This window comes from Galeopterus variegatus, unplaced genomic scaffold, assembly GCF_000696425.1.
Source record: "Galeopterus variegatus unplaced genomic scaffold, G_variegatus-3.0.2 Scaffold4278, whole genome shotgun sequence".
Classification (NCBI taxonomy): Eukaryota; Metazoa; Chordata; class Mammalia; order Dermoptera; family Cynocephalidae; genus Galeopterus; species Galeopterus variegatus.
In genome coordinates this window covers 24,669-38,311 of record NW_007730389.1, presented here as the reverse complement: position 1 = coordinate 38,311, position 13,643 = coordinate 24,669, and the positions used below count along the sequence as shown (strand labels likewise).

At 37.5% G+C, this 13,643-nt stretch overlaps 1 protein-coding gene across 1 annotated transcript in view; it reads right to left on the bottom strand.

Annotated features, from left to right (window-relative positions):
- CTNNAL1 (catenin (cadherin-associated protein), alpha-like 1) overlaps positions 1 to 13,643 on the bottom strand; it is a gene marked incomplete at its 5' end in the record, with an annotated part of 46,541 nt that overhangs the window by 10,450 nt on the left and 22,448 nt on the right. The window contains 2 exons of the mRNA XM_008587199.1: positions 2,434 to 2,471; positions 12,193 to 12,343. Coding sequence (XP_008585421.1) covers positions 2,434 to 2,471; positions 12,193 to 12,343 — 189 coding nt within the window. The remainder of the gene's footprint in view (positions 1 to 2,433; positions 2,472 to 12,192; positions 12,344 to 13,643) is intronic.

The window sequence follows — 13,643 nt, the reverse complement described above, 5'->3', positions numbered from 1 at the left end:
CTGCCTCCTAGTGGACATTATTTTGGAATGCAGTCAGATGCCTCCTTTCAGTTATGTAAAGCTAAAGACTCGGAGCCCCTAAATATAAATAGCACCAGATTCCAACTGTGTGCTTCCTAAAAAAGAAAGCTACGCTTTTCTAGAAATATAGTTAGCTATGCTATCCTTAACTAAGGAAATGGTTCGTGATTCTCAAATGACTTGTTACTAAAAATTCAATAAACACTATTCAGTTCACTAAAATCTTTACTTCATTTAACCTATAAAAAGCTCTGTGGTGTCTTGTCTAATCCTCAAAAAATTATTTTGTAGTAGCCCTAAGTTATAGTGTTTACAAGAACAGTGAATCTATCCTTATTTGCTTAATATCTCACTGGGATATTAGCTATAATACCATTTGTTAGGATTAAGTCAGGTTAAAATAACAAAACAGACAAATTTCTATCCATTCTTTCAAACTATTCTGAGGATAGCTTAAGGCATAGAAACTGTTTTCCAAACAGCTACAAATTATTTTGCAGTGTCATGGTTATTTTGTCACCAACTACATTCAGTTTTCTAATACTGTGTTTCAGTATTAAGTGCCAGTCTCTTCACAAAATACACTAATTAGTTAATTACATACCCTTTTTAAAATCTGAGGATTTGATTTATCACTTGTTCTTCCCCTACACCATCGATCGTTCCCACTATCTTATACATCCCCACACTCCAAAGTTTTATTTCCTACCCCTTAGTTGCCAATTCTCTCTTCTGATACTTACCATCTGTTCTTCACCACATTGTCACTATTAGTAATCATCAATAATTTTTCTCTCCTCTATTTTCTTTTTATACAAGTTTAAACCTATACTATCCTATAATAGCCATTAGCCACATGTGGCTATTGAACCCTTGAAACGTGGCTAATCTGAATTGAGATGTGTTATAAGTGTAAAATACACACCAGATTTTGAAGACTTAGTATGACAAAAAGTCTATAAAAGATTTCCATAATTGGGCCGACCCCGTGGTGCACTCGAGAGAGTGCGGCGCTGGGAGCTCAGCGGCGCTCCCGCCGCAGGTTCGGATCCTATATAGGGACGGCTGAGCACGGTACAGGCATCACCAAGCCAAGGGTTGCGATCCCCTTATCGGTCACAAAAAGGACGAAAAAAAAAAAATTTCCATAGTTGTATTTTGATTATGTGTTGAAGTGATAATACTTGGGACGTATTGGGTTAAATAAAATATACCATTAAACTAATTTCACATTTCTTTTTTTAAATATGGCTACTATAAAGTTTGAATTACATATGGGCCTTGAATTATATTTTCACTGGACAGTGCTGGGCTAGACTGTAAGCTTCACAGTAGCAGAGGCCATGCCTGTCTTTTTCATTGACTCAACAAATTATCAAATTATTTTCTGAGTGTCAAACTTGTACCAGGCAGTTCTAGACAATGGGAATGCCACAGTGGGCAAAATATTTTTTAAAATCCATATCTGTGGAATTTATATTTTAGCATCTTTTTCATTATTTCACCAGTGTCTAGCATAGTGCCTGGCAAATAGTAGGCTATCAAGATGCATTTAATGAATAAATGAATGCATGAATAAATTATTTTTGTCCATCTCACATAAAACATTTGACTTGTTATAAATATTCATACTGTGAGCCATCAAAGTGCTCCTTTCTTTACGATTTGGAAAATGGGTATAGTTTTATACTAGGTATAATTGACAAGTCTTTGAATTTCTCATTTGCTGTCATGATTACTTCCTGCTCAGAAGCTACTTCCACACAGTCCATTGTTTTTCCTCTACTTCTGAAGTTAGAGTTATTAGGACACTTTTTGGTTTTAGAAGAATGATCCTCCTTGATAACTGCTTCTTTTTTACCATCATCTCTGCTTTGCATATCCTGCATTTTATTCAAAACTATAAATTTCCCTAGAATGATCTCTATAAATGAATCGCTGAGGTCATCAAAATGTCACCTGACTGATGTTAAAATGGTATTAGCCAGAAAACAGAAATTTTCATTCCCAAAAGGGATCTGAGGACCAGTGCCGAACTAATATATCATCCTGTATCTCCTTCTCACATATATGGCATATTTTCATCTAGGTAGAAAACATATGAAAGTTCTTAGCTTGCAGAAAATGATTCCAACGTGACCTTGCAAATTAGACCCAAGATAGGGAGAACAAAATGACTTCTGACTTCACAAATTACCTATCCCCTCAAACCCCAAACATGACACAAATATTCTGAGTATTGGCCACATTTAGATTGCCACCCAGAAAAACAACTCTGAACAGTCAACATTTAATATTCTTTTTCCTATAATGTCAAATATGGAGATTGGGGAGGAAATAGCAATAGGCAACAAGACCATAATTTGAATTCTGAATAAAAACATTCTAAAATGTACATGATTTTCTACTTACCATTGCCTTTGGAAGTGAAAGGTAGCCATACTTCTCTCCTACAAAAAACACACATAACTTTAAATTTTTTTTCTATTATTCACATTTAACTTTTAAAATATTAAATAAATAGGAATGTCAGTACATTAGTTTTGATCTTTTAGTCTATCAATTACATGTGATTCAGAAATAAAAGTGCGATTTGGTTGGTGAACATGAAGTCTGTCAACAGCTGCACTTATGCTGCCTTTATCTCTAAGGCATTTATGTTGGCTGGTCTCCACCTCTCCCAATGTAAAGGGACAGGCAAAATGTCTCAAAGACGTTTACTTCCACTTACAATCAGCTTTATTCATACAATGTTCCTTTTACAGCAGCCAGCCTCTAATGAAACCGGATTCTTCTTTTACCGGTATTAGTTATCAGTGCCGCTTCCTTTTCAGCAAGTACCAGACCAAATCATTTCCAACCAACCTCATAATGTATTCCCCTCGTCAGGGAAGAGGACAACCCCAGCATTAAGAGAGTGAGACAAAATAAAGCAAATAACAGTTTTTTTGGCTATGAACTGACACACAGCACAAAGGACAATAACTGAGGAAAGGAAGGAGATATGCAATGCCCACTTCAGCCCTGCCCAATCTATTATCTTTCCAGCTTTAAGATCGTGTGTGTGTGTGTGTGTGTGTGTGTGTGTGTGTGTGTGTGTGTGTGTGTAGTCAGGTTACAATGGATGATAGATTTTTTAAAAAGCTAATTTATGATATCCAGGGTAGAAGTTCAAGATAAGACTTGAACAGTAATTACTTTTTGAAGGAAAATTGCTTCTTCAAAGAAAACAAATGTATTCAGCTATAATATAGTACGTTGAATCGTATGGAATTACTGACATTAAACCATTTTGAAATACAGAAACATCAATTTCGTATGGTCCAACATAATAGAAATAAATATAATGTTTGAGCACTAAATTACACCTTTTCTAATAGGATGACTATTACATGAACAGGGAGAACCTGTTAGACACAGAATAGTATACACAAATATTTTTTTAAAAAAACAAAAAATTTAAAAAGAACAGAAAAAACAAAAAGAACAAGTAAAATTTCATCTAGAACTGTACTACTGAATATAGAATCCACTAGTCATGTGTGACTACTGAGCACTTGAGATGTGACTAGTCAGGATTGAGATGTGCTATACGTGTAAAACACATACTGGATTTTGAAGATTTAGTACAAAAAATGGATGTAAAATATATTATTAATTATTTTTAAGTATTGATTATATGTTGAAATAATATTTTGTATATATTGGGTTAAATAAAAACTAATATTAAAACAAATTTCATCTGTTTCTTTTTCATTTTTCTTGTGCCTATTAGAAATTTTAAATTACATAATTGGCTCATGCTTTATCTCTATTGGATAGTGCTGATCTATAAGATAAATTTTGTTTGTTTGTTTGTTTTGTTTTCTTTTTTAAAAAGATGACTGGTAAGGGGATCCTAACCCTTGATTTGGTGTTGTCAGCACCATGCTCTCCCAAGTGAGCTAACCGGCCATCCCTATATAGGGATCTGAACCCGTGGCCTTGGTGTTATCAGCACCGCACTCTCCCGAGTGAGCCACAGGCTGGCCCTACAAGATGAATTGTTGCTAAGGGTCAGCTAATGGTACTTGGAAATAGCTTTGTGATTCAAACAATTTCTTTGTAATATCAGAATTGTAGGGCCGGCCCGTGGCTCACTCGGGAGAGTGCGGTGCTGATAACACCAAGGCCACGGGTTCGGATCCCATATAGGGATGGCCGGTTAGCTCGCTGGCTGAGCGTGGTGCTGACAACACCAAGTCAAGGGTTAAGATCCCCTTACCGGTCATCTTTAAAAAAAAAAAAAAAAAAAAGAATTGTAAGGGAATCTTATTAATGGCTTTCTGATCTCAGAATTGTGAGAGGAAAAAAACCTTAAAGAGGAAAAAGCTATTTTCATGCCTTTTCTCCAAGCCCTCAATTAAAAAGTGCCTTATTCAGCTGCAAGAAGACTAACAGAAGATGGTCTTCAGGTCACTCAAAATCTCAAAATTCACCATTGATCTTTCTTTCTTTTTTTTTTTTGGTGGCTGGCCTATACAGGGATCTGAACTCTTGACCTTGCTATTTATAACACCTCTAACCAACTAACTGGACACCCCTCAAAATTCATCATATATCTTAATTCAGAGTCTGAATCCTGACCATAACACCCCTCAAAAGTGGTCTTAATATGCTATAAAAGAGAGCTTAATCATTACTTAAATATAGTTAGCTTGGGCGATTAATCTTGTATTATCTAACCTTGTGATCCTCCATAGTGCCCATGATCCTGAAATGTTTACTTTTACTCTCTAAAAGGGGGAAGAGGAAGCCACCTGTTTCATCATCTCTGATATCTATAAGATGCAACAGAGTTAAAGGAATCAGAATGTAAAGAGAAATAAACACAATGAAAATAGAGCTTTTATAGAATCTGATTTGCTACCACTATCACCCACCTAGTGGTATTTATCACTTGGTGGTTCCAATCCCTGTGGTCCTCTTACAGGTACTTTGTTTTTCTCCCTATTCTCATTCTTTAGAGTTAGACTCAGAATGGTTTATACAGATTTGAGGATAATTGCGAAATTGATCATTCTTCATTTAGGCCTCCTCCAAATGCCATGCAGGTAAGGTTATCCCTCTTTCCCCCAATCCCAATAAAAACAAAACAAGCTGATAATAATACAAGAAAAAGGAAGATAATAGTAACGAGGGATCTGGATTATTTTATAATTGATTTTATAGTTGTTATCTCCATGCCAATCTAATTATTGCCATTGATTCTAAGCAGAAGAAGAATAAACCAGCTCAATTATGTTTAGCTATTATATCAAATTTAAGAAGTAGCATAAACAAACTCTATTATGTTATAAACATGAAAAGTAGTTGGAAAAACAGGAATATTATGGAAAAGTATACTTGGTACAGATATTTGATATGTTAGAATTGTTCAAAGCACTGTCCTCATAGAGGTATAAAGAAGTTTAATATTCCCTAAATCCTTTGTTTAGTCAACACCACAATTGTGCCATCTTCCAAGCTTACATCTCCAGATAAGTGCACGATTAAGCTCAAAAGTCCCTCTGATCTTAAGGGGGTACTAAAATGATTTATAATGAAAACCTAATTGAGAAGCACTGTCCTCATTTTCATTATCTAAAGCCTTTCAGTATATCTACAAAATAAACCTCATTCCCCAAGAATAGAAAAGCCTTATTATGTCACTGAAAATGTGCTAACTTATTCCACATTAGAAATACTTAGGGCCGCCCGGTGGCGCACTTGGTAGAGTGCGGCGCTTGGGAGCGCGGCGGCGCTCCCACCAAGGGTTCGGATCCCATGTGGAGACCGGTTCCCGCTCACTGGCTGAGCGCGGTGCAGGTGCAACACCAAGGGTTGCAATCCCATTGCTGGTCCCCGGTACGGGCGCGACACCGAGGGTAGCGATCCCATTACCGGTCAGTAAAAAAGACAAAAAGGAAAAAAAAAAGAAAAAGAAAAAAAAAAAGAAAAGAAATACTTATAATTAGGGGCCGGCCTGTGGCTCACTCGGGAGAGTGTGGTGCTGATAACACCAAGGCCACGGGTTCGGATCCCATATAGGGATGGCCGGTTTGCTCACTGGGTGAGCATGGTGCTAACAACACCAAGTCAAGGGTTAAGATCCCCTTACCGGTCATCTTTACATGGGACAAAAAAAAAAAAAGAAATACTTATAATTAGGTTCTAAAGGAGCTCTGTATGGACATGATCAATCGGAAAAAAACTCATGTCCCAAGTTCCACTTAAAATGAATCCCTAGGCCGGCCCGGTGGCGCACTGTGCTAGTATGCCGCTTGGGAAGCGCGGCGGCGCTCCCACCGAGGGTTCGGATCCCACATACAGACCGGTTCCCGCTCACTGGCTGAGCGAGGCGCGGGGGCAGCGCCGAGGGTTGCAATCCGTTGCCGGTCCTGGTCCGGTATGGGGGCGACACTGAGGGTTGCGATCCGTTGCCGGACACGGAAAAAGACAAAAAAAAAAAAAAAAATGAATCCCTAACCACTAAAGAATTGGCAGATTATTAACTAAACTCAGGAGCAGGGCTGAAGTATTCTAATCTGAATCCAACTGTCATTCTCCAACTCTTCCCCTTCCCTCCTCTATATTCGATTGACCAACAAAGCCTACCAATGTTATTTTTTTAATTCTTCTTAGTCTCTTATCTCCATTTCAACTATCACTGCCCTAATTTAGGCCATCATCTCTCGTCTGAACAGATCACTCCCTTGTTCCAGGTTCACACCGCTCCAAAATAAGCTCATATTTATCTACAAACATGTTCTTCTTCCTGTACTCCCCATTTTAGTGGCATCCCATCTGACAAGTGATAAAATAAATGCAGGGTTATGAAACTGGGCTACCAGAAATGTGAGAACAGTAGTTGCAGAACTGCAATCCAAATAAGGATTCTTGGCAGGAGGCTTGATTTAAAAAAAAAAAAAAAAAAAAAAAGCAAGTGGTTTATGAAAATATGCCATCCATGATCAAAATTGCCCTACATAGTTTAGTTGGAGGTGTGTCCCTATAAACTGAAGCTTAGTCATATCAGTCTAAGATGGCTCAAACAGAACCATCTTAGACTATTCAGCTTCCTTAAAGGAGGGGTAGAGTCTGCAGGCTATATGAAAGGCTTCTTATTGACATTTATTTGTCTAAAATAATCTCAAATTCTAAATGCTGACATATATTTATCACTAAGGAAAAATGGAGATTTTTGGATCTGGTGCCTTATAATACAAAGGCCTCCCTGGAGGTTTGGCTGAAAAGGCAGAATGAGTTGAAGGCAGAAGGGCAGGCAGACAAGTACTGATTTTCAAGTTCGTGAAACAATCCCAGGAGGTCCTAGCGTGAAATGTCTTGGGTGATTGTGGACAATGACCTAGCTCTCAGACCAACTTCAAGTATGAGAACACTAAAGTCTCCCTGTCATTACTTAGCATGATGTTTGCCTCTTAGTTGGCTGGTTAAATGACACTTACAAACATGTCTGATAATTTTGCCAGCCACAGGAGTCAAGGTATGCAGAAGAGAACTCAGGTGGCTGGAATATAGCAAAGGCTTTTCAGTAATAGTCATAACATGAGTTATAACAGCAGCAAAGAGAAATCAGGGTCTGAAGAATACACCCTTGCATAAAAAGCAGTGTGCAGGTGCAAGGTAATGGGCAGGTTTGTCACAATAATCTTATGTAACAGGAAGAACAAGACTGTGGTACTGGACTCAGTCCAGTCAATAATGGCCAAGACAGAGTTGGACTTCTTTGTGGAAAAAGCTATTCTCATGAGCTTCATGATAAAAATCAGGATGAAGAAATGCAGTACAAGAAATCGACCAACTCCACCTCAATTAACCCCATGTAAGGATGCCTTTCTGAACAGAGAGGTACTTTACCAATAAACAACAGGTGTGTCCCACTGATTGAAAGCAGCAGAGCTTCCTACCTACAGAACAGTTTCTGTCCATCCCTTAGGAAGTTAAGGTAACCCTGATTTTTTGAGGATAGGTTACTTAAGCCTAAAGAAGAGATCATTTACATAATATCCAGCTTGAAAGTAAAAGAAACCACAGTGACCATGTAGTCCAAAACCAAGTTTAAGATCCTGTGTTTCATCTCTGGTCTATCCATAGTGGGTGGTGGAGCACTGTGCTGAGACAGACTGAGAGGCCATATGTGAGTTTTGTGTGAGAAAAACATCATGATCAATCAGCAATTTTTGTCACAGAGTAAAAATAAGGAACGACTACACTCATGCTGTATATCTGCCTACACTGATCTAGTCTAATTTCCTTCTTTTTTATTCAAAATATTTTAATATTTACATGTAATACCCCACAAGTATATACCCCATTATAGTTGTGGGGTATTAGAGTATGCTGTTTCAATACATACATATACTGCACAATGATTTACTTAGAATAGATAGCATAGTTTATACCCATTAGTCTACCATAACTACCTTGTTTTAAAGATGGGAACCTGAGGGATAGAGGTTAAAGGACTTGTTCAAGGTCACATAATAGTAAAAACAAAAGGAAAATATCTGTCACCACTTATATTGCAGGCACTGTGACAAATTATTTCACTTGTATCCACTAAAATAAAGAAACTGAAACACAAAAGGCCAGGTTATATGCCCAGGCCTCCATTACTAATGGATTACTATACCCATGTTATCACTTCTGTAATTTAGCCAGACCCATCCTCAGCTAATAAGTGGTAGACCAAAACAAGAGTCCAGACTCCTGTCCCTCAACTGCTTGTTCCTTGCTCTGTACCTTCTGAACTGCCTAAGTGGATCTCCCAGTCACCTCTGGAATGTCCTTCAGAGGGGGAAAAAAGCAAACTCAGAGCTGCTGTAGTGAGCAGTTTTCACAGAATTGGTCCATTCTCATTAGACTGCTTTAGGGCTGGAGTGGAGTTTAACAGCTTGAGTAATGGAGTGTAATGGTGATAACTTTTAATCCTCAGCATCACTGAGACTTCAGAGTCCAGCTCTTTGTAGCTTACCTACTGTGGAACACTGGGCGTATTAACTTCTTCAAGCCACAGTCGTCATAAATAAAATGTGGACATAATACCTGTCTCACAGGGTTACTGAGAGGCTTAAATGAGATAACACATATCCAGCACTTATCAAAGTACCTGACACACAGTAAATTCTCAATAGACGGCAGCTATTGTAATTTTTTTGGTTATATGAGGGTATGTCAAAAGTTCATGGAAAGATTCATATTACCTTTTAATTCTATATTTCCATGAACCTTTTGAAGTAACTTCATATTATTTATGGTTATATACCTCTGAACGAACACATTTATAAGTTTACCCACACAAACCCTAGCAGCCTATGCTTTTTATTTTTCACTGAACCTCGCTACCTATCTTTTCAAAGAGGCTAATTTTGATAGGAGAAAGACAAATCTCAGAGATAGAAAAATGGGAGCACTGAATTAATGTTGCATTAGATGTCTAGTGAGAGAAATCTTTCAGAAGGTGTCAATTCCCCAATGGAGAAGGGATGAGCTTCATTTGTACAGAGAAACAAGGGTAGACTCTTCTACTGGGCACAGGTGAAGAGATCTCCCATGGTGCAGCCAGGCTAGTCCCAAAGCCTCCATGGAGTAGCAGAAAGGAGATAAGGAGAGAGGGAGGTCAGAAAGTAGGGAAGAGTGAGATTAAGGGGAAAAAATTGGACCTGATGTTTTCTCATAATCTATTAAGCCTTACTGTAAAGTAATGGTGGTCACAATGCTGATGCTGATAGAGTTAACAGTTGTTGAGAACTTACTATGAATTAACTTATTTACTCTTCACACTCACCATATAAGGTAGTTATCCCCATTTTGCAGTCATAAAACTTGAAGCACGGAGAGATTAAGTTAGGAAGTAGAAGAGGCAGAATTGGACCCAAGCAGTCTGGATTCAGAACCTGATTTTCAACGTCTACCCAATTCTGTCCCTCAGCAGGAAACTATCACTCAGATCTCAGAAGAAGGAAGAGATCCCTCGATGGAAAATGGAATTTGGGTTTATTTTTTAAGAGAGAGATTTATGAGCTGGCTGGTTAGCTCACTCGGTTAGAGTGTGATGTTGGGTCAAGGGTTCAGATCTCTATATAGGCCAGGCACCAAAAAAAAAGAAAGGAAGGAAGGAAGAAAGAAAGAGATTTACTTGTATTTATAGAAGAAAACCCCCTTCTCAAGTTTATCAACCTCTAATTGCTATCCTAATTGCTACTGAGAACTTGGCCCAGAATTAAGGCAGAGAATAACTGTTAAATGACTGCTATCTTTCTTTTTTGTTTGGCAGCTGGCTGGTACAGCTATCTTCCTTTAGAAAAACAAAAAAGCCTGTTATAAATCTTTTTTATTTTTTATAGAAATAAAAGAGAAAAGAAAGACCAAAATGCTGGTAGGACAGACTGGTTTAGAACCTCTGAGGATCCCAGACACTATGAGCAAGGCAGCTCAGGCCCTTGGTCTATGAGACTAGAACAAAGAGAGGAATTCAAGTTTGGTTCCAGGTTCAGATGATGGTGAACTTGCTGGCCCAGGGACACAGAAAGAGTACAAGTGATGACAATTCAACCACACCTCAAGTTTTTATGAATGCAAATATAAGCTTATCCAGCACTGGACACAGTATGAGAGAAACCCGCACTAAGCTGAATGGTCTCTGGTAAAGAGAAGAATGCACTGGCCAGGCCTGGAGCTGTGCTGTTTTCAGAAGGGCTGCAGCTATTATTAAAGCTTTCCACAGCACACACGGAACATGTTTACAAGTGCATGGAGGCAATCACATCCCCCCAAAATAGAGGGCCACTCTCTGGCACTCCCCTAGTCTCCCAACTTTCATGGGCTGATGACACCTTTTTAAAAAAAAACCTTTTTAAAAAGGCAGACAGGATGGAGACACAGTTAGGGGTATCTTCATGGGGCCAGAGTTCAAAAATACATTGACTTCAGGTAGTGCCCCCAAAACACTTTCAGAGATGGCAGATCTCTGATATCACTTAGCCTAAGGCCTTCATTATTGAACTGAGGATATTCAGGCCCAGAGCAGGGAAGGGCTTGCCTGACACCAGTCAGAGAGCTGGGACTTGCAGATGCTCCAGCTCTTTGAAGCTATGTGTCCTTTCTCCACACCAAGCCACTTCTCTTCATTTCCTAACAATTCCTACGGCCAAGTGACCCTTCTTCCTTAAATGTGGATCAATTATATCACTTTACCTTTTAATATGTGAAACTTGCCTCGTATAAAAATCCATGTAATTAGAAAAACTTTAGCAAAGCATCAGAATGATTAGCCATTCAGACTAGCTATCACAGAAATCTTTAAACGTGGAAGCCTGTTAAACAATTATTATACTTTACAAATAGTGTCATAGCCACAAAGTCTGTCATTCCCTTATTTTTAAGCAAATCAACATTTATCCCAAATGAGTATTTTTCAGTATGAAATGTTTAAATGTTCATATTCAATAAAAATAAATATGTAATTTGATGTTATGAGTGTAAATGACATTTTATTTTTAAAAAAGCATGCTTTGACACTAACAAGCCACTTGAAAGGAAAAAAACACAAACATAAATAACAGTACAATGAGAAATAAAAAAACTTTCAGTTGACATTAAAATAAAGAATAGAAATGATGCCTTCCTATACGTTCTATGGTGCTATTCTACATGTTGTAAAAATACCAATGAACTTACCCACCACAGGCAATATTCCAAGATTATGTGGTCATCAAGGAAATAGATTCATCCAAGTAGAAGGAAAGCAATTCAAAAATCAAATAACTACATTCATTTCATTATGAAGTTAGTAAAATTAAGTAAGAGAATTACTGTATTATAGAAGAGCTTTTGTACTAAAACAAAAACAATTTTGAAGAAATAAAATGACAATTTCAATAGAAAGACTAGAATGTTAACATTAATTCAAATTGTTATACATTGTTATACAACAAATTTCACTACTTAGATACTAAAATAAAGGACAAAATAATATTTTCATAATTTTTCTGTGGAAGATATTTTACTATAAAAATAACCCAATTAAGTTATAATAAGATAATTCATTTGGTATTTAAGGTTTGACATTAAAAAACTAATGGTTACATTAAAATAATAATATATTTCAATATGTGGACAATTTCTCACCTCGTCTTCCTTCAAACACGTCATTGATTTCTCTTAGCAGTATTGACATGTCACTAATTTGGGATTCCCAAGCTTCACAAAATACATCTAAGTTTTCTTTAGCAATTTTACTAGATGGATGTAGTGTCAATGTTTCAGCAGCAGAAATTATCTAAAGAAACACAATATGCACAGATGTCAGTTAAAATCCTAGCCCTCAGAATCACATTGGAGTAAGTCTATACTGTTCAATTCAACTCAATAAATAACTATAAAGTAATTTCCACACATGAGCCCCATATTGGGCAATACGGAGATATATAGTAGAACAAAACAGGCTGTTTCTTGTAATCTGACCTACAGATAAATAGTATGCATCATTATAAACAAACCTGCATTCAGGGAGCAATTATCTTTATTCAAGGAAAACTGTTTCAACCAAGTTTTTTCCATAGCATAGTTCAAAGAGTTAAACTATAAAGAGCATACTGTATATGGTAGTAGAAGAGATACTAGTAATAGTGGTGGTGGTAGTAATAATAACAGTGGCAGTAGTAGTGCAGTGGTGGTAGTAGTAGTAGTGATGGTAATAGTAGTAACATACACACACACCCATGAGTACATGATAGACACCTGCTTGAGATACTGTTAGATGCTTGATATACATTAATCCTCAAAAACACACAAACAAAATACTACCCTTCTCAAATAAGCATTATTCCCATTTTACAGCTACAGAAACTGAAGCTCAGAGATACTCAGTAACTTGCTCAAGATCCTATAACTAGCATATGCAGAGCTGATGTCTGAACTCAGATCTACCTGACTCAAAGTCCAGGCTCCTTCTACCACATCACACTGCCTCTCAAAAAACACAAATAAAGTAGGCAGGAATCATCCTACTATTTTTACATACTACCATATAGGCTAAATAAATGTGCTGAATAAATAAATGAATTGTTGCAGAGACTGCTATGTTTTCATCAAACTCTGTTTTGTCTTCCCCCTGGACACACAGCTGCATTACATTTCCCAGCCTTCCTAGTAGAAGGGTATGGCCACATGACAGAGTTTTGTCCACCTGACTATGAGCCCCCACTTTCACCTGGCTCATCCAAACCTCCCTGCTGCTCCTCAGAGCTCTCTCCCTTCCCCACCTGGTGGCTCAAGGCACAGGATCCAACAGGGATTCTGAGGTCCTAGAGACTGACAAGCCACATGATGGAAGGAGCCTGGATCTCCAAGAAGGAGAAAGCCATGCCACTCATTAGGACTTGAAATTAGTGAGAAATAAACTGCTTTTGTATTAAGCCACTTTGGGGTTTCACCTTTTATCCTGTGTTAGCTACTACATAAATGAATTAATGAATCAATTAATATGAGGGGTTTTCAGAAAATTCATGGATTCTCATTAATTTTTTTTCTCATAAACTTTTTTTTTTTTTTTTTTTTTTTTTTTTTTTTTTTTTTCC